This window comes from Lissotriton vulgaris, chromosome 1_1, assembly GCF_964263255.1.
Source record: "Lissotriton vulgaris chromosome 1_1, aLisVul1.2, whole genome shotgun sequence".
Lineage (NCBI taxonomy): Eukaryota > Metazoa > Chordata > Amphibia > Caudata > Salamandridae > Lissotriton > Lissotriton vulgaris.
This window is the reverse complement of record NC_141685.1, coordinates 241,929,131-241,947,357: the sequence shown is the minus strand read 5'-3', so window position 1 is coordinate 241,947,357 and position 18,227 is coordinate 241,929,131. Positions and strand designations below refer to the sequence as shown.

General features: G+C 43.7%; 1 protein-coding gene across 2 annotated transcripts in view; it reads left to right on the top strand.

The window, feature by feature from the left end:
- LOC147745355 (uncharacterized) overlaps nt 1–17,680 on the top strand; it is a 29,015-nt gene extending 11,335 nt beyond the window's left edge. The window contains exons 2-3 of one of the 2 annotated variants that reach the window (XM_086952265.1): nt 9,273–9,358; nt 13,687–17,680. In XM_086952265.1, the coding sequence (XP_086808391.1) occupies nt 14,399–16,084 (1,686 nt within the window). In that variant the 5' untranslated portion in view covers nt 9,273–9,358; nt 13,687–14,398 and the 3' untranslated portion in view covers nt 16,085–17,680. The remainder of the gene's footprint in view (nt 1–9,272; nt 9,359–13,686) is intronic. The other variant, XM_086952264.1, reaches the window with a different exon arrangement.
- Nucleotides 17,681–18,227: the final 547 nt, after the last annotated feature.

Sequence of the window (18,227 nt, the reverse complement as noted above, 5' to 3'; positions counted from 1 at the left end):
ACTGTCACTCTGTCTGACTGACTGTCACTCTGTCTGACTGACTGTCACTCTGTCTGACTGACTGACTGTCTGTCACTCTGTCTGACTGACTGTCTGTCACTCTCTGACTGTCTGTCACTCTGTCTGACTGTCTGTCACTCTGACTGACTGTATGTCACTCTGTCTGACTGTATGTCACTCTGTCTGACTGTATGTCACTCTGTCTGACTGACTGACTGTCACTCTGTCTGACTGACTGTCTGTCACTCTGTCTGACTGACTGTCTTTCACTCTGTCTGACTGACTGTCTGTCACTCTGTCTGACTCACTGTCTGTCACTCTTTCTCACTGACTGTCTGTCACTCTGACTGACTGTCTGTCACTCTGTCTGACTGACTGTCTGTCACTCTGTCTGACTGACTGTCTGTCACTCTGTCTGACTGACTGTCTGTCACTCTGTCCGACTGACTGTCACTCTGTCTGACTGATTGTCTGTCACTCTGTCTGTCTGATTCTGTCACTGTCTGACTGACTCTGTATGTCTGGCTCTGTATGTCTGTCTGACCTTGTATGTCTGTCTGACTCAATCTGTCTGACTGTCTCTGTCTGACTCTGTCTGTCTGATTCTGACTCTGTTTAACTCTGACTGTCTGTCACTCTGTCTGACTGACTGTCTGTCACTTTGTCTGACTGACTGTCTGTCACTTTGTCTGACTGACTGTCTGTCACTCTGTCTGACTGACTGTCTGTCACTCTGTCTGACTGACTGTCTGTCACTCTTTCTGACTGACTGTCTGTCACTCTTTCTGACTGACTGTCACTCTTTCTGACTGACTGTCTGTTACTCTGACTGACTGTCTGTCACTCTGTCTGACGCTGTCTGTCACTCTATCTGACTGACTCTGTCGTCCACTGACTCTGTCACTCTGTCTGACTGGCTCTGTCACTCTGTCTGACTGACTCTGTCACTATGCTGGCTCTGTCTGTCTGTATGACTCTTCTGACTCTGTCTGTATGACTCTGTCTGTATCTGGCTCTGTCTGTATGACTCTGTCTGTGTCTGTCTGACTCTATCTGTCTGACTCTGTCTATGTCTGTCTATCTCTGTCTGACTCTTTCGTCCTCTGACTCTGTCACTCTGTCTGACTGACTCTTTCGTCCTCTGACTCTGTCACTCTGTCTGACTGACTCTGTCACTCTGTCTGACTGACTCTGTCACTCTGTCTGACTGACTCTGTCACTCTGTCTGTCACTCTGTCTGTCACTCTGTCTGACTGACTCTGTCACTGTCTGGCTATGTCTGTCTGTATGACTCTGTCTGTCTCTATCTGTCTGTATGACTCTGTCTATGTGTCTGACACTGTCTATCTGTCTGACGCTGTCTATGTCTGTCTATCTCTGTCTGACTCTGTCTGTCTGACTCTGTATGTCTGACTGTCTCTGTCTGACTCTGTCTCTGTCTGACTGACTGTCTGTCACTCTGTCTGACTGACTCTGTCACTCTGTCTGACTGACTCTGTCACTCTGTCTGACTGACTGTCTGTCACTCTGTCTGACTCTGTCACTCTGTCTGACTGACTGTCTGTCACTCTGTCTGACTGACTGTCTGTCACTCTGTCTGACTGACTCTGTCTGTCTGTCACTCTGTCTGACTCGGTCTGTCACTTTGTCTGGCTCTGTCTGTCACTCTGTCTGGCTGACTCTGTCACTCTGTCTGGCTGACTCTGTCACTCTGTCTGACTCTGTCTGTCACTCTGTCTGACTCTGTCTGTCACTCTGACTCTGTCTGTCACTCTGTCTGACTATCTGTCACTCTGTCTGACTCTGTCTGTCACTCTGTCTGACTCTGTCTGTCACTCTGTCTGACTCTGTCTGTCACTCTGTCTGACTCTGTCACTCTGTCTGACTCTGTCTGTCACTCTGTCTGACTGACTCTGTCGTCGACTGACTCGCACTCTCTGACTGACTCCGTCACTCTGTGTGACTGACTGTCACCCTGTCTGACTGTCTGTCACTCTGTCTGACTGACTGTCTGTCACTCTGTCTGACTGACTGTCTGTCACTCTGTCTGTCTGACTCTGTCACTGTCTGACTGACTCAGTCTGACTGTCTGACGCTGTCTGTCACTCTGTCTGACTGTCTGGCACTCTATCTGACTGATTCTGTCGTCCACTGACTGTCACTCTGTCTGACTGGCTCTGTCACTCTGTCTGACTGACTCTGTCACTCTGTCTGACTGACTCTGCCACTCTGTCTGACTGACTCTGCCACTCTGTCTGACTGACTCTGTCACTCTGTCTGTCAGTCTGTCTGACTGACTATCACTCTGTCAGGCTCTGTCTGTCTGTATGACTCTGTCTTTCTGTCTGACTCTGTATGTGTCTGTCTATCCGTCTGTGTCTGTCCGACTTTATCTGTCTGACTCTGTCTGTCTGTGTGATGGCACTGTATCTGTCTGACTCGGTCTGTCTGGCTCTGTCTGTCTGTATGACTGTCTGGCTCTGTCTGTCTTTATGACTCTGTCTATATCTGTCTCTGTCTGTCTGTATGACTCTGTCTATCTGTCTGACTCTGTCTGTCTGTCTGACTCTGTATGTGTCTGTCTGACTCTATCTGTCTGACTCTGTCTGTGTGTCTGACACTGTCTATATGTCTGACTCTGTCTGTCTGACTCTGTCTGACTCTGTCTGACTCCGTCTGTCACTCTATCTGACTGACTCTGTCGTCCACTGGCTCTGTCACTCTGTCTGACTGGCTCTGTCACTCTGTCTGACTGACTCTGTCACTCTGTCTGACTGACTCTGTCACTGTCTGGCTATGTCTGTCTGTATGACTCTGTCTGTATTACTCTGTCTATCTGTCTGACTCTGTCTATCTGTCTGACTCTGTATGTGTCTGTCTATCTGTCTGTGTCTGTCTGACTCTATCTGTCTGACTCTGTCTGTGTGTCTGACACTGTCTATCTGTCTGACTCTGTCTATGTCTGTCTGACTGTCTCTGTCTGACTCTGTCTCTGTCTGACTGACTGTATGTCACTCTGTCTGACTGACTGTCTGTCACTCTGTCTGACTGACTGTCTGTCACTCTGTCTGACTGACTCTGTCACTCTGTCTGACTCTGTCTGACTCTGTCTGTCACTCTGTCTGACTCTGTCTGGCTGACTCTGTCACTGTCTGACTGAGTCTGTCTGTCACTCTGACTCTGTCTGTCACTCTGTCACTCTGTCTGGCTGACTCTGTCTGACTCTGTCTGTCTCTCTGTCTGACAATCTGTCACTCTGTCTTACTCTGTCTGTCACTCTGTCTGACTGACTCTGTCGTCGACTAACTCTCACTCTCTGACTGACTCTCACTCTCTGACTGACTCTCACTCTCTGACTGACTCTTACTCTCTGACTGACTCTGTCACTCTGTCTGACTGACTGTCACTCTGTCTGACTGACTGTCACTCTGTCTGACTGACTGTCACTCTGTCTGACTGACTGTCACTCTGTCTGACTGACTGATTGTCTGTCACTCTGTCTGTCTGACTCTGTCACTGTCTGACTGACGCTGTCTGTCTGACGCTGTCTGTCTGACGCTGTCTGTCACTCTGTCTGTCACTCTGTCTGACTGACTCTGCCACTCTGTCTGACTGACTCTGTCACTCTGTCTGACTGACTCTGTCACTCTGTCTGTCAGTCTGTCTGACTGACTCTGTCACTCTGTCAGGCTCTGTCTGTCTGTATGACTGTCTGACTCTGTCTGTATGATTCTGTCTATCTGTCTGACTCTGTATGTGTCTGTCTGACTCTGTATGTGTCTGTCTGACTCTGTCTATCTGTCTGACTCTGTATGTGTCTGTCTGACTCTATCTGTCTGACTCTGTCTGTGTGTCTGACACTGTCTATCTGTCTGACTCTATCTGTCTGACTCTGTATGTGTCTGTCTATCTGTCTGTGTCTGTCTGACTTTATCTGTCTGACTCTGTCTGTGTGATGGCACTGTATCTGTCTGACTCTGTCTGTCTGACTCTGTCTGTCACTCTATCTGACTGACTGTCGTCCACTGACTCTGTCACTCTGTCTGACTGGCTCTGTCACTCTGTCTGACTGACTATGTCACTCTGTCTGACTGACTCTGTCACTCTGTCTGTCACTCTGTCTGACTGACTCTGTCACTGTCTGGCTCTGTCTGTCTGTATGACTCTGTCTGGCTCTGTCTGCCTGTATGACTCTGTCTATATCTGTCTCTGTCTGTCTGTATGACTCTGTCTATCTGTCTGACTCTGTCTATCTGTCTGACTCTGTATGTGTCTGTCTGACTCTTTCTGTCTGGCTCTGCCTGTGTGTCTGACACTGTCTATCTGTCTGACTCTGTCTATGTCTGTCTGTCTATCTCTGTCTGACTCTGTCTGTCCGACTCTGTATGTCTGACTGTCTCTGTCTCTGTCTGACTGACTGTCTGTCACTCTGTCTGACTGACTGTCTGTCACTCTGTCTGACTGACTGTCTGTCACTCTGTCTGACTGACTCTGTCACTCTGTCTGATTGACTCTGTCACTCTGTCTGACTGACTGTCTGTCACTCTGTCTGACTGACTGTATGTCACTCTGTCTGACTGACTGTCTGTCACTCTGTCTGACTGACTGTCTGTCACTCTGTCTGACTGACTGTCTGTCACTCTGTCTGACTGACTGTCTGTCACTCTGTCTGACTGATTGTCTGTCACTCTGTCCGCCACTCTGTCTGTCACTCTGTCTTACTGACTCTGTCTGTCACTCTGTCTGAATGACTCTGTCTGTCACTCTGTGTGACTGACTCTGTCTATCACTCTGTGTGACTGACTCTGTCATTCTGTCTGACTGACTCTGTCTGTCACTCTGTCTGACTGACTCTGTCTGTCACTCTGTCTGACTGACTCTGTCTGTCACTCTGTCTGACTGACTCTGTCTGTCACTCTGTCTGACTGACTCTGTCTGTCACTCTGTCTGGCTGACTCTGTCTGTCACTCTGTCTGAATGACTCTGTCTGTCACTCTGTGTGACTGACTCTGTCTATCACTCTGTGTGACTGACTCTGTCACTCTGTCTGACTGACTCTGTCTGTCACTCTGTCTGACTGACTCTGTCTGTCACTCTGTCTGACTGACTCTGTCTGTCACTGTCTGAATGACTCTGTCTGTCACTCTGTCTGACTGACTCTGTCTATCACTCTGTGTGACTGACTCTGTCACTCTGTCTGACTGACTCTGTCTGTCACTCTGTCTGACTGACTCTGTCTGTCACTCTGTCTGACTGACTCTGTCTGTCACTCTGTCTGGCTGACTCTGTCTGTCACTCTGTCTGACTGACTCTGTCTGTCACTCTGTCTGGCTGACTCTGTCTGTCACTCTGTCTGGCTGACTCTCTCTGTCTGGCTGACTCTGTCTGTCACTCTGTCTGGCTGACTCTGTCTGTCACTCTGTCTGTCTGACTCGGCCTGTCACTCTGTCTGACTGACTCTGTCTGTCTGTATGCCTGTCTGTCTGTCTGACTGTCTGTCTGACTGACTGACTGTCTGACTGTCTGTCTGACTGACTGTCTGACTGACTGTCTGACTCTATCTATCTGTCTGACACTGTCTGTCTGACACTCACCGTCTGACACTGTCTGTCTAACTTTGCCAGTCTGACACTGTCTGTCTGACACTGTCTGCCTGTCTGACTCTGTCTAACTCTGTCTGTCTATCTGACTCTGTCTAACTTTGTCTGTTTGTTTGACTCTGTATGTCTACACAATATTTAACAAAGGCAGCGGTACAATAACCACCTAGATCAATCTCATTAGAGCAAAAACAATCCAGAAGAGCTATATCTCTATACCAATCACTGGAAGGAGGAAATGCTGTCAAACGTCTATTAATGGCAATAATCGCTGCCTGTAAACTCAGTCAAACACACAGTATAGCCAACAAGCATTGGCATAGCCAATATGTCTCGCCTTTGGGACCTTATAAGTGTTTAGCCAAGCAACGTTGATGTTGTTGCACCAAGGATATTGCGCTGCATAACTAAATACTTATAAGGTCCCAAAAGCGAGACCTATTGGCTATGCAAATGCTTGTTTGAAAGATGCTATAGAGGGAGTCAGTCTGATGTGCGGAGGCAGGGAGTTCCAGTTTCTTGGGGCAATACCAGAGAACGCACGATTATACGTTTTCTTTTTCTGGAATGTTTGAGGTTCAGTAGCAGAGTGCTGGAACTGCTAGAAGATCGGCTCCCACCAGAGAGCTCCAATGTTTGGGCTAGGTAAAATGGGGTGTTAAAGTGAAGGGCCTTGTTAGTCATACACACAATTTTAAGATGAATCCTAGCCTCCAAAGGCAGCCAGTTTAAGGATTTCAGTACCAGTGTGAAGTGACTATTTCTGTGATGTGAATCTGTGATGAGCCTTGCCGCTGAATTCAGGGAAGCCCTGAGCAGAGCCAACTTGTAGCTGGGTAGCCCACAGACTGTTCCGTAGCCATAATCTAGCCTGGAAAGTACTAGAGCCTGCTAATCTCTGTGAACCGTTATTCAGAGAAATCTGTGTATTGCATTGGTTTTTCCTAATCTATGATGGCTGTTGACATGAAAGGATATGTGTGCACACTGCATTGATTTCTACTACATCATGAGGGGGATTTTAAATAAAAGATGAAATTTGTGTAGACTCGTCTACCTTTGACTATTCTAACAAAGGTGCTTAGAGTACATATGTAGTGTGTATCCTGAATTACTTTTTACTACACTTCGTGGGGTTATTAAAAAAGAGAAATTGTGCATGCACTGCTTTTTAATCTTCACTGTGAAAAATCCGTCCATACTGCACTGCTTTTTACTACACTATATGACAATGTGTGGTATTTTCAGAAGAGATTTTCTGTTCACATATGCATTTTTTTTTCGACATCACAAGGGGCGTTTGCAGGAAATTTAAATCTGTCCATTGCACTATTTTTTTAACTGCACTAGAAGCAGTGTTTGCATCTACAGGAGGAAACCTATTTCATAGCAGAATGAGGGGTGGTTAGAAAAGCGTTAATCTGTGTACTTTGCACTGCTGAATACTACATTACAAGAGGCATTTACAGAAGATGAAATATGTACCTAGCTACTTTTAACTTAACTTTAAGCAGCTTTTAAATCTACAGGTAGAAATCTATTTTACTACAACATGAGGGGTGTATACAAAAAGAGTACATCTGTACAATCTGCACTGCTGTTTCCTGAAACTATGAAGTGCCTTTATAGAGAGTACCTGTAAACCCTGCACTGCTTTTACCTGTACTGTTACCGGTAGTAATGATGTTTACTCCCACTATGAGAAGTGTTTAGAGTAGAGAGTATCTGTACACTTCTTTTTACCCTCAACACAAGGAGAACTTACTGTGGAATCCTTTAAGAATTGCACCAATAATTACTGACACTATGAGGGGTCTTATTTAAACAAAAATCTGTGCACATTGCATTGCATTTTACTCACTAAGTTGTGCTAAGAGAAGACAACATTTCTACTCGGCACTACTTTTTACTGTGCAAGTAGTGGTAACAGAAGACAAACTTTCTACTCTGCACTACTCTTTACTGTGCTTTAGTTTGAGGTGGCACTTGCAGAAGTCATCTTTCCACCTGGCACTGCTTTTTACTGTGACAGTGGAAGAGAAGTTAGAACATGATATTGATTTGTTCCACTATCCAGTCTTTCTGTTACACAGACCTACATCTCCCCATAATCAAACTCCTAGCTTCTGGAAATTCCTTTGTATATTTCTCTTATATAACACCAGGCTCTTTCACTATAATCCTACCAAAGGTTTACAGAACCATGGGTGCTGATTGCTTCGATCGGTGTCACCCAGAACCTTGTTTCTCTAGCAAATACATGAGAGGAAGAGGACATTGAATTAGTCCCTACATGAGGGTGAATCCTTGTATATATGGCCTGCTTCAGAAAGCAACCCCTGGGAGCATACCCGAGGAACCCCGTTGTTGTTTACTAGATGTCTCCTGTAGCCTGCTCCATCCTATTTATCTCCACATCAGAGCAGAAAACCTGGCAGAGATGAACCACAAATATTCTCTTTTCTTGTTTGTGACTGCTCCTTATTACAAAAAAAACTGCATTGCTGATTGGAGACTGGTTGAAAGACCTATTCAAGAAAGGTCTTCTGGTTTAGCATATTGCAGAATCCTGCTTGTTTCACTGAGGTGACGATTGACGAGGGTGTGACAGACATATTTGCACAGAAGAGCTCAGATCAGGAATTTCAGTGTTTGGTATCCAAAGAACCCATTTGGGCCTTGAGCAATGGCATCCTTTTTTGCCTGTGCATTATATTTCTGCCCAGTGAACTAATGCCCAGTCTCACATCACACCCATCACAATAGAGTCCTTAAGACCAACAGTCTAGAGTAGCAGAAACTTGTTGTCTTAAACTATGTAAATATACCATGACTTAGTGTGAATCCATTATGTACCTTTTAATATACAGAGCTAGCCTCTGCACTTTATATTACATTGTTTGCGTATGTTTACCTGACCTGTGTTATTGCACTGTTTGCATCAGATTCTCCTAATACCTGGCCTGTGTTATTGCATTGTGTGCTCTGCATTCATTATGCTATAATTCTAGTAGGTGCAGTTTTTCTAACAAACATGCTACCTTTAATACTAATAATGTGCATCTTACTGCAAGGATACTGCACAGTTCTTGCATTAGTAGTCTATTGGAGAAGTGTGGCTCACTGGTTAGAGGTGGCAGACCCTGAAGCAAAGATCAGGCCCGGGACCAGGGTTCAATTCCCGATGCGGCATGGTTTAGGATCAATGTCCGCTGACTCGATAATTCTCTCTTCGGCGCCTTCTCTAATCATGGGCCCACGCTGCAACTCTGGGCAATAGCTTGCTTAATCTCCACACCGGCCCCACCAGCGCTGGGATGCCTGGCTCCGCCTCTCACAGGGAGAGCCAGGAAGGGTTTCACAGCCTGAGCGCCGAGATACCCTCATGGGTGATTCAGCTATATAAGCCAATAACTATAACTACCTATTTATGTAGTAACAGACATCACAACATGTCTAACAGAGATGTGTAAGGTGAGCAACAATACATAGCTAAGTAGGTATGATGGAAATAAACTTGAATACGGTTTTAAATGACGATACTACTGTGATAAACAGCAAAACATCGATATTGAAACAACAGCAGTAAGACAATGGTACGTGGAATGATAACATGGTAGATTTATATACAGTTTTGTTCAGTGTATGTCATTAATTATTCTTTTCTTCCAGTCTCCTGGGGCGGTTTTGCAAGGTGACGTTGAGCTCACTGAGTGTGGACCTTCCACAAATCTCAGACACTGGCAATTCCAAGGATGGTAATTTAAGAAATTGAAAGATTTGAGTTTGGAGGCTGGTAGATGGTTTGAAATATTGAAGTCTGGGTTGGATACCAATCTATTTTACAGAATTTGGTAAATCTGTGAAGGGTGTGTAGTTGGTCTGTATTTTGGCACGGCTGTCCAGGGGTTTAAGAAAATGTCAGCAATTTGTAGAGGGCCCTTTTGATGTGAGCAAAGAGTGTCCTGTGCACACGTATATGTATAATGTCGTTCTCAAGTGAGAACTCAAAGAGTGTTGGTGGAAGTTCAAAATATGAGGTCTGAGTCCAGCATCGCAAAGTGTACACATTTTAATATTTCAGCGTTGATCAGTACAAACGAGAATAATTAGCCGACACTTAGCAGTGAATGGGGCCTCAGGACGGGTGTGTTCGTAATGGCGTTCTGTGCGAGTAGGTGTGCTGCACAGATAGGTGCACGATGCTTAGGTCCTCATCCAGATGGCGGATGGCCATCTGCTATCTGGATGAGGACCTAAGCTCCGTGCACCTACCCGTGCAGCACACCTACCTGTCCTGAGGCTCTATTCACCGCTACGTACAGGCTTACCAGCCTGCTTTTCCATCCACGCTGCCAGACTGTTTTACACTACATTGGCGCGCCGTCACTTTCCAAGCTTCTTATCTTCTATATCACAGCCCTGAAGAGTCACAGCCCTCACACAGTGTGACAAAACACGTGTCGGCTAATTATTCTTGTTTGTACTGATCAACACTGAAATTTTAAAATTTGTACACTTTGCGATTCTGGACTCCGACCTCATATTTTGAACTTCCACAAACACTCTTTGAGTTCTCACTTGAGAACGACATTATACATATACGTGTGCACAGGACACTCTTTGCATTTGTTTGGTAGGGAACTCGTTCTCTATTCTGGCAGGGGCTGTTTTCTGCTGGGTTTGTTCCCCTGACCTGTTTGCACTGTAGCTACTCCATCTGTGAAGATTACCCACACACCAGGTACCCGCTGAGGGCGATTTGTTCCTGACTCCCATCCAAACCCAATCTCTCCTCTCGACCTTTTTATGTGAGAACTGCCCAACATCATGCAACACGATATGATGGTGTGCATCTGGGCTGGATTCTGATTGCAAAAGGGAGCAGCTTGTCCAAAGAGGATAGATGTTAGCAGGGATTACTGTCCTCAGGTACGACAGGTAGAGAGAGTCCATTTACCTCGAAGTTCTTGAAAAGCTTTCTGCAATGTGCTGTTACAAGCAGGACCTTTATTCTCAAGTTGCCATTTCACAGGATCTATTCAGATGCAGTAGTTGAATTGTACCTTGGAGCAGTACTTTTAGCACCAACTCCTTGAGTCTTGTAGTAAATGGTGGATGTGGTAGTACTGTCTCAATATTCCACAGAGCTCAGAAAATCCAGATTCCCCTTCATCTCACAGCTTGAGCTCTGTGGCTTTATCAGTTGAATTCCAACAAAGAAGACACCCTAGACCAGTTCTGCCTCACCCTACCTTTGAACTGATCATTGAGTACAGAAGCCCGTGCCTTGAAGAAAAATCTGCACAAGGCACAGTTGACAGAAGTCCTGCCTGGAAGGGAGATTTGCACAAGCCACAGCAAACAGAAGTCCCTCATGGCGGTGGCCTTAAAGCAATGAGAGACCCACAAACCACAAGATCTTTCAAGTCCAGCAGGCCACACTGGACACAGTGTACACCATAGGACTGATTTTAGATTTCATCGAATTGGTTTATTCCGTCACAAAAGTGACAGATATCCTGACCACCCTAATAAAAGTCCGAAGACTATTCCACAGCCTTCCCCTACGGCCTTCCGACTCTATCAAACACTAGATTACGAGAGACACGCCAGGGGAAAACAGGGAGACAAAACAAGGAAAGGTTGGGGGAAAAATGGGCTTGATGTGGTCTTCTGAATGGATGCGTGGTAACTCCAATGGGGGAACTGGACAACAGGTAGGCTGTAAGAAAAAGGCAAGTGAGCAACCTTATCTAATGAAAATATTAAACATACAATCCCATTGACTCCTTTATGCATATTAACATTACATACCAAAGGGTTTTCTGAAATGTCGCAGAAGTGATATGTAGGATCTTAGGTAAAGAATCTTGTCTGGAGCTGTGGCAAAGATGACATAACATATCAGTGAGTAACTGTTACTTCTCTACAATAAAGTGCCATGTACTCTGACTTGTTCCACTTCTCACTTTGAATGTTGTAGAAGGCTTGAGGAAATATCCACTTGTTTAATGGAATACAATGCATCTATTGCCAACACCACTGTAGTCTGTATGATCCTCTATAAAGAACAAGACATGTAATCAGATATGTGTGATAACAGAACCCTTTAGATAGTAGTTTGTGCAGCGCAAAAAGCGCTGTTATCGTGATTCCACGTAGTGTAGATGAAGCTGCACCCACTCTAGTCCACGCAAGTTATCCAACAAATACGAGGCGATAATCCCCGTTCAAGAATCCAAATCAAGGGGATGAGCAACAAGAGGGGAAGGGGACAAAAGAACTAACTAACTATCTAAAGAAATAAAAGGAAAACCCGACCGGGCAGCGGAGAACAAGCCCGGCTGCCGGGTGGAGCAACCCAAGGGAGGAGGTGCCAGAAAGAAGCCCGGCCGGACAGCGGAGAACGAGCCCGGCTGTCAGGCGGAGCAAAATACAGGAAGAATGAAGTACGGGGCAGAGCCCAGCCGGATGACGGGGAATAACCCTGCCGCCGGGCGGGACTCAAGGGCGGGGTTTAACGTTCACGGGAGATCCCGCAAACGAACAGCACTCGCACAAATAGGCGACAATGAGCGAACGCCCACAGAGAGCTGGCAGAAGTTGGAAGGGAAAGACACCCGGAGCCCGCAGAGGAACGCGGGGGCCGGGGAAGCCCACTTCGATACAACAAAGCAGGAAGTCCACAAAGCGGAAGTCAGGCAATCCGGAACAAGACGGACACGGAACCAGACGGAGCTAGACGCAAGAACGTGAAGCGTCGCTCCATGGGTCATGGTGTCCTAAATAGCGCTAAATTTAAAGGGACAGTGTTGTAGGAGGCTCAAGGCATGACAGTAACAAGGCAGACGAGACATCTGTCTTGGTTTGAGGCAATAACTTGTCCAGCAAACTCTAAACCAGGCTCTTTGTCTGCAACAAGTGTTGTAGGAACGAGAACCATGGCATCTCATAGGAAATGAGGTAAAGTTCCATATAAGAAATATGGCAAGGTGGAAATGGTGCATCACCTGGGGACAACAAACACCTCCTCCTACTCTACTAAATATCCATTCAGTCACAAAGTAGCATCCTGGGACCCAAACGGACAACATTGTCAGATACCATGTAAAGGTAGAAAAAGGGGAAAAAAAAGATTAATATACACACATCTGTTGTAGGGATATGTCGGGTAAATTAGTGGTTGTGATGGATTCTCTATAAGGACTAAATGACTGATATTGTTGAATATTACATGATATGAATCAATGTTTGTTTGCCTTATCTGCATGTAGTATGTAATGGATGGGCATTACAATGAACCTATCTTTCTGTTTCACAAAAAAGCCCTAGAAGGAGCTGCATCATACAGACTTTTATGTACTTTATGAAGAACTAGACTTGCTTTTTTAAGTTATATTTTAGGGCCAGAACAAGGCTCTGTACGCTGCATTAGTTTTAGGGAGATAGACAGATGTTGTTGCGAAAGCAAACCCACCTCAACTCACAATAAGGCTCCAATCCTCAAGGTTAGAAGAAACCAGAAATGCTTGAACCAGGGGAGTTGTTGCAAGTGTCAAAGATGACTTATTGAACAGCCAGGTAAAGACACGAGTTGTCATTTGAGCTGATCCTGTGGGAACAGCAAAGCATCAAGAAAAAGTGTTTGAATGGAGTTACTTTCGTTATATACTTGCTGAAAAGTTACCTTTGTTGTATACTTTCTGAAGAGTTACCTTTGTTATATACTTCCTGAAGAGTTACTGAATTAACAGTAGGCCATCCTGGTCCCTTTTTTTTCCACAATCAGTTTTTGTATAAATGAAATCTTGTCCATGTGTATCTACCTAAAGCTGTACCTGTATCATGTGGGTGCTATGTGAGCACCCTTTTAAACCAAGTTTCTCTGTGAACACTGGTATGCACCTCCTTTTCAGTAGTTGATGTGATGTGATCAACAGAACTATCTATGTATGTTGAAATATTCCTTGCTACGTTTCAAAGAGGGTAAAGAAGAGATGTCTTTTACAATCAGTTAAACATTATGAATTCATATCCCAAAATCTTTACGTTTAATAATTCTGAATATCTTTACATCCAACAGAAAAGCCTTGAATGCTTGAAAAGATTATGAACAATGAAGCTAAGGCTGTAACTCTGCAAACATTGCAGAAATAATGAGCTCCAGTATTCAGGAAAACATCGATGCAGTCGGCGACAGAGGAACCTACACATAAACTGACAGATCCATGAAAAAGCAGTCAAGGGCAGTTTATTGGATGTAACAGTCTGAGCTGCGCACCTCCAGACCACAAGACGAAGAAATCACCTCTAGAATATTTAGATAAGAAAACCGTCAAACCACCTCCTGTAAAACTGGTGTCCAACACCAGCCATGATCATGGGATTGGTATGATGTGGTTACCACAGTAATCTGCTTTCTAAAGCAATAACAGATCATCATTCAGTGCTCTAGTTGTATTGTTAACTCTTTCTGGCTAACCCACAGCAACCAGAGCAAAGCACAACAGAGTGTAGTCAGACAACTGAAGGGTACAGATAAGAGGGGTTATGCTATCTACAATACAACGGACTGTCCCAATTTTCACTGGCCAGAATAAAGATAAATCTTTACATGCAAGCGTGCATAACCATAGTCCAATCTAATGGCACAATCACTGAAAGAAAAGTATTGATATTATGAGTGTGGTAAGTATTTGGTGGCTATGGCACGTTATTGTTGAGTCGGAAAACAATTGTACAAAATACCACATACATACAGGGAGTCTGAGAATTACACAATTGCTTTATCAGCCATGTTGGCCGTTCAGGAAACACAGTCCTGGGATAAAGACAAATATATACCCTACCCACAGACAGAAACCAAGAAAGAAGAATCACACACATGCAACAAGAGCTTTAGTTTGTCATCACTATTAAAGCTTCATCATCAAACACACAGAGAAAAGAAAGAAAAATCATTCAAGTGCAGTGAATGTGCAAAGTTCTTTAGTCAGTCATCACAGCTCCAAAGCCTTCAGCGAATCCACACAGGGGGAAAACCATTCAAGTGCAGTGAATGTGAAAGTAGCTTAGGATATTCATCAAACCTACAAAGTCATCAGCGAACACACACAGAAGAAAAGCCATTTAAGTGCAGTGAGTGTGTGAAGACCTTTAGTCGATTAGGAAACCTACAAGTACATCATCAAACACATAATGGGGAAAAACCATACAATTGCAATGAATGTGGAAGAAGTTTTAGTCATTCCTCAACATTAAGGATTCATCAACGAACACACACAGGGGAAAAACCATTCAAGTGCCCTGAATGCGCAAAGTACTTTAGACAGTTATCGCAGCTACAAATACATCAGCGAACACATACAGGGGAAAAACCATTCACGTGCAGTGAATGTACAAAGAGTTTTAGTCAGTTATCACACCTACAACAACATCAGCAAACACACACCGGAGAAAAGCCCTACCATTGCAGTGAATGTGGCGGTGCTTTTGTTTACTCTTCATCATTAAGGATTCATCAACGAACACACACAGGGGAAATGCCATTTAAGTGCAGTGAATGTGTAAAGACCTTTAGTCAATTATCCAACCTACAAAGACATCAGCAAACACACACGGGGGAAAAGCCCTACCATTGCAGTGAATGTGGCAAAGCTTTTATTGACTCTTCATCATTAAGGATTCATCAGCGAACACACACAGGGGAAAAGCCATTTAAGTGCAGTGAATGTTTGAAGAGCTTTAGTCGATTAGGAAACCTACAAGTACATTATCAAACACATAATGGGGAAAAACCATACAATTGCAATGAATGTGGAAGTAGTTTTAGTTGTTCCTCAACATTAAGAAATCATCAGCGAACACACACAGGGGAAAAACCATTCAAGTGCTCTGAATGTGCAAAGTACTTTAGACGGTCATCGCATCTACAAATACATCAGAGAACACACACAGGGGAAAAACCATTCATGTGCAGTGAATGTACAAAGAGTTTTAGTCAGTTATCACACCTACAAAAACATCAGCAAACACACACGGGGGAGAAGCCGTACCATTGCAGTGAATGTGGCAGTGCTTTTATTGATTTTTCATCATTAAGGAAACATCAGCGAACACACACAGGGGAGAAGCCATTTAAGTGCAGTGAATGTATGAAGAACTTTAGTCACTTACCAAACCTACAAAGACATCAGCAAACACACACAGGGGAAAAACCATTTAAGTGCAGTGAATGTGCAAAGAGCTTTATTCAGTTATCACACCTACAAAAACATAAGCAAACACACACAGGGGGAAAACCATATTATTACAGTGAATGTGGCAAACCTTTTATTGACTTTTCATCATTAAGGATTCATCAGCGAAAACATGCAGGGGAAAAACCATTCAAGTGCAGTGAATGTATGAAGAGCTTTATTTACCTAGGACACCTAAAAGTCCATCAGCGAACACACACACACACAGGAAAAGCCATTTAGATGCAGTGAATGTGTGAAGAGCTTTAGTCACCAATCAGCCCTAAAGAAACTTCAGCGCACACACACTGGGCAAAATTCCTACCATTGTCATGGCAGTAGTTTTAGTGACTCTTCAGCATTAAGCAATCATCAGCGAACACACACAGGAGAAAAACCATTCAAGTCCAGTGAATGTGTGAAGAGCTTTAGTCAATCAGCGCACCTAATAGAACTTAAAAGAGCATCAAACAACACACACGGGTAAAGCCATTCAATTGCACTGAATGTGTGACGAACTTTAGTCACTTATCAGGCCTACAAATACATTAAGAAACACACACATGGGTAAAAACATTCAGGTGCAGTGAATGTTTGAATGGTTTTTGTTGATTATCAAAACTAGAAAGATATCAGTGGACGCACACAGGGCATAACCCATACCATTAAAATGAATATAGAAGTAGGTTTAGTGACTTGTCAACATTAAGGATTCATCAGCGATCACACACAGAAGCCTTTCTGTTATGATCTCCTATACTCCTAGCCCCGAGTGACCTAAATGCAGAATAGGTGTGAATATATCATATATATCATACAACACATATGAATGAGGAAAGAACATTCAGTTAGTTAGTTATTTCTTTGTTTTCTTTTTTCAATTTCTATTATATTGTACAAAGTAACAGTAAAATTCAGTGCAATTGTTTCAACAAGTAAAAATCAGTTGTAAAATGCACAAGCTGGTTCCCAGGGAAACACCCATTACTCGTGAATAAGCTATAAGTCGGTATGAACACAAGTCAACTGTCACCGCACTAATAGCTCTTTGTGATTTTGCAAACATGTGGAACAGCTTACAGCTGACTATAAATAAGCTGTCCTCTCGTAGAGCAGCGCTTGGCCTCATCTTCACTCCACTTACCTGAGATCCAGCATCGTACTGCAAGCTACCAGTTTACCTCGCAGAGTGCCCCGATCAGTTTCTGCTTCCCTTCTCCCAGTTCCAGAGCTTTTCGTCCTGATCCAGAGCTTGAAGCAATGAAAAGAAAAAAATCAACAAACCTTGAGTTATTACTTAAAGACACTCCTGAGTGCTCGAAGAAGAGAGACAAAGTATTTGCTTTTGTGTTTTATTTCACCATATGTTTGGAGTTCATGAGCACAATGGACATGTTTAAAGGAGCACTCTTATAAAAACTACACTTTGAGAAAAACAGGAGCGATGAATCTCCTTCCTTGCATTTGATGACTTTGTTAAACATGAACATATTAATCCTTGCGGTGTTACCTTTTGATTTGATGATTTTCTCTGAATACTCCTTAAAAATGTTGTGATCATTGCTGATTTCCTTTTGATCCTGAAAGAAACCTTGAACCTTGTCTGTTTTTGTACAAGTACATTCAAGCTAATGTGAAGTTTCTGTTTAAGTTGTGTTAGTATTAGAATAAGAATAATTATACATTGCCCACAGTTCTAATAATGGCATTCATGCTATAGTTTCGCATTATTGTTTCCTTAAAACGATTCCACAAATTCATTCATATAATATTCTACATTGAATGTGGTCTTCTGCTTTGTTCCTGCTTATTCAAAAATAAAAAGCACAAACTTTGAAAGGCATGTCCTTATCATTCATCATAAGTCATAAAACATTATTGTGATGATAACAATAAGGTGAAAACTTCCTTCATTTTTTTTATAGAAACCATTCACCCTAGCGTCATCCACCCTAAGTCCAGTTAGAGGGATGCCACGGTATTTCCAGCCCCAGAACTAGTTGCTACGAGGATTTCCAGCACTCCGGTGTTTCTTTTTATTTTCTCTTTCATCCCAACCCCTTTCCCCTTGGTGCTACTCCACAGCTCAATGTCTTTACCTAAACATTGTAGCTGCAATGTGTTTTAGAAGGTATCGGGTTCTAGCATCCCCTGAATGGAAAAATTGGATTTTCAGGTAACTGTTCTTGATAGAAGGCCATGCCACAAAAACTCTTCCCTTCTGGAGGTATAGACCATGAATTCGAAAATATTAATATTTAGGATATAGCCCCAGCTTTAGCAGCTGATTTATCAGCTAATCAAGACGTAGCTCATATGCTGCAGTCACTGCAATTAGAAATGCGCAAATTATGTGCAGAAAATTAGGAATTATGTAGAGAATTGA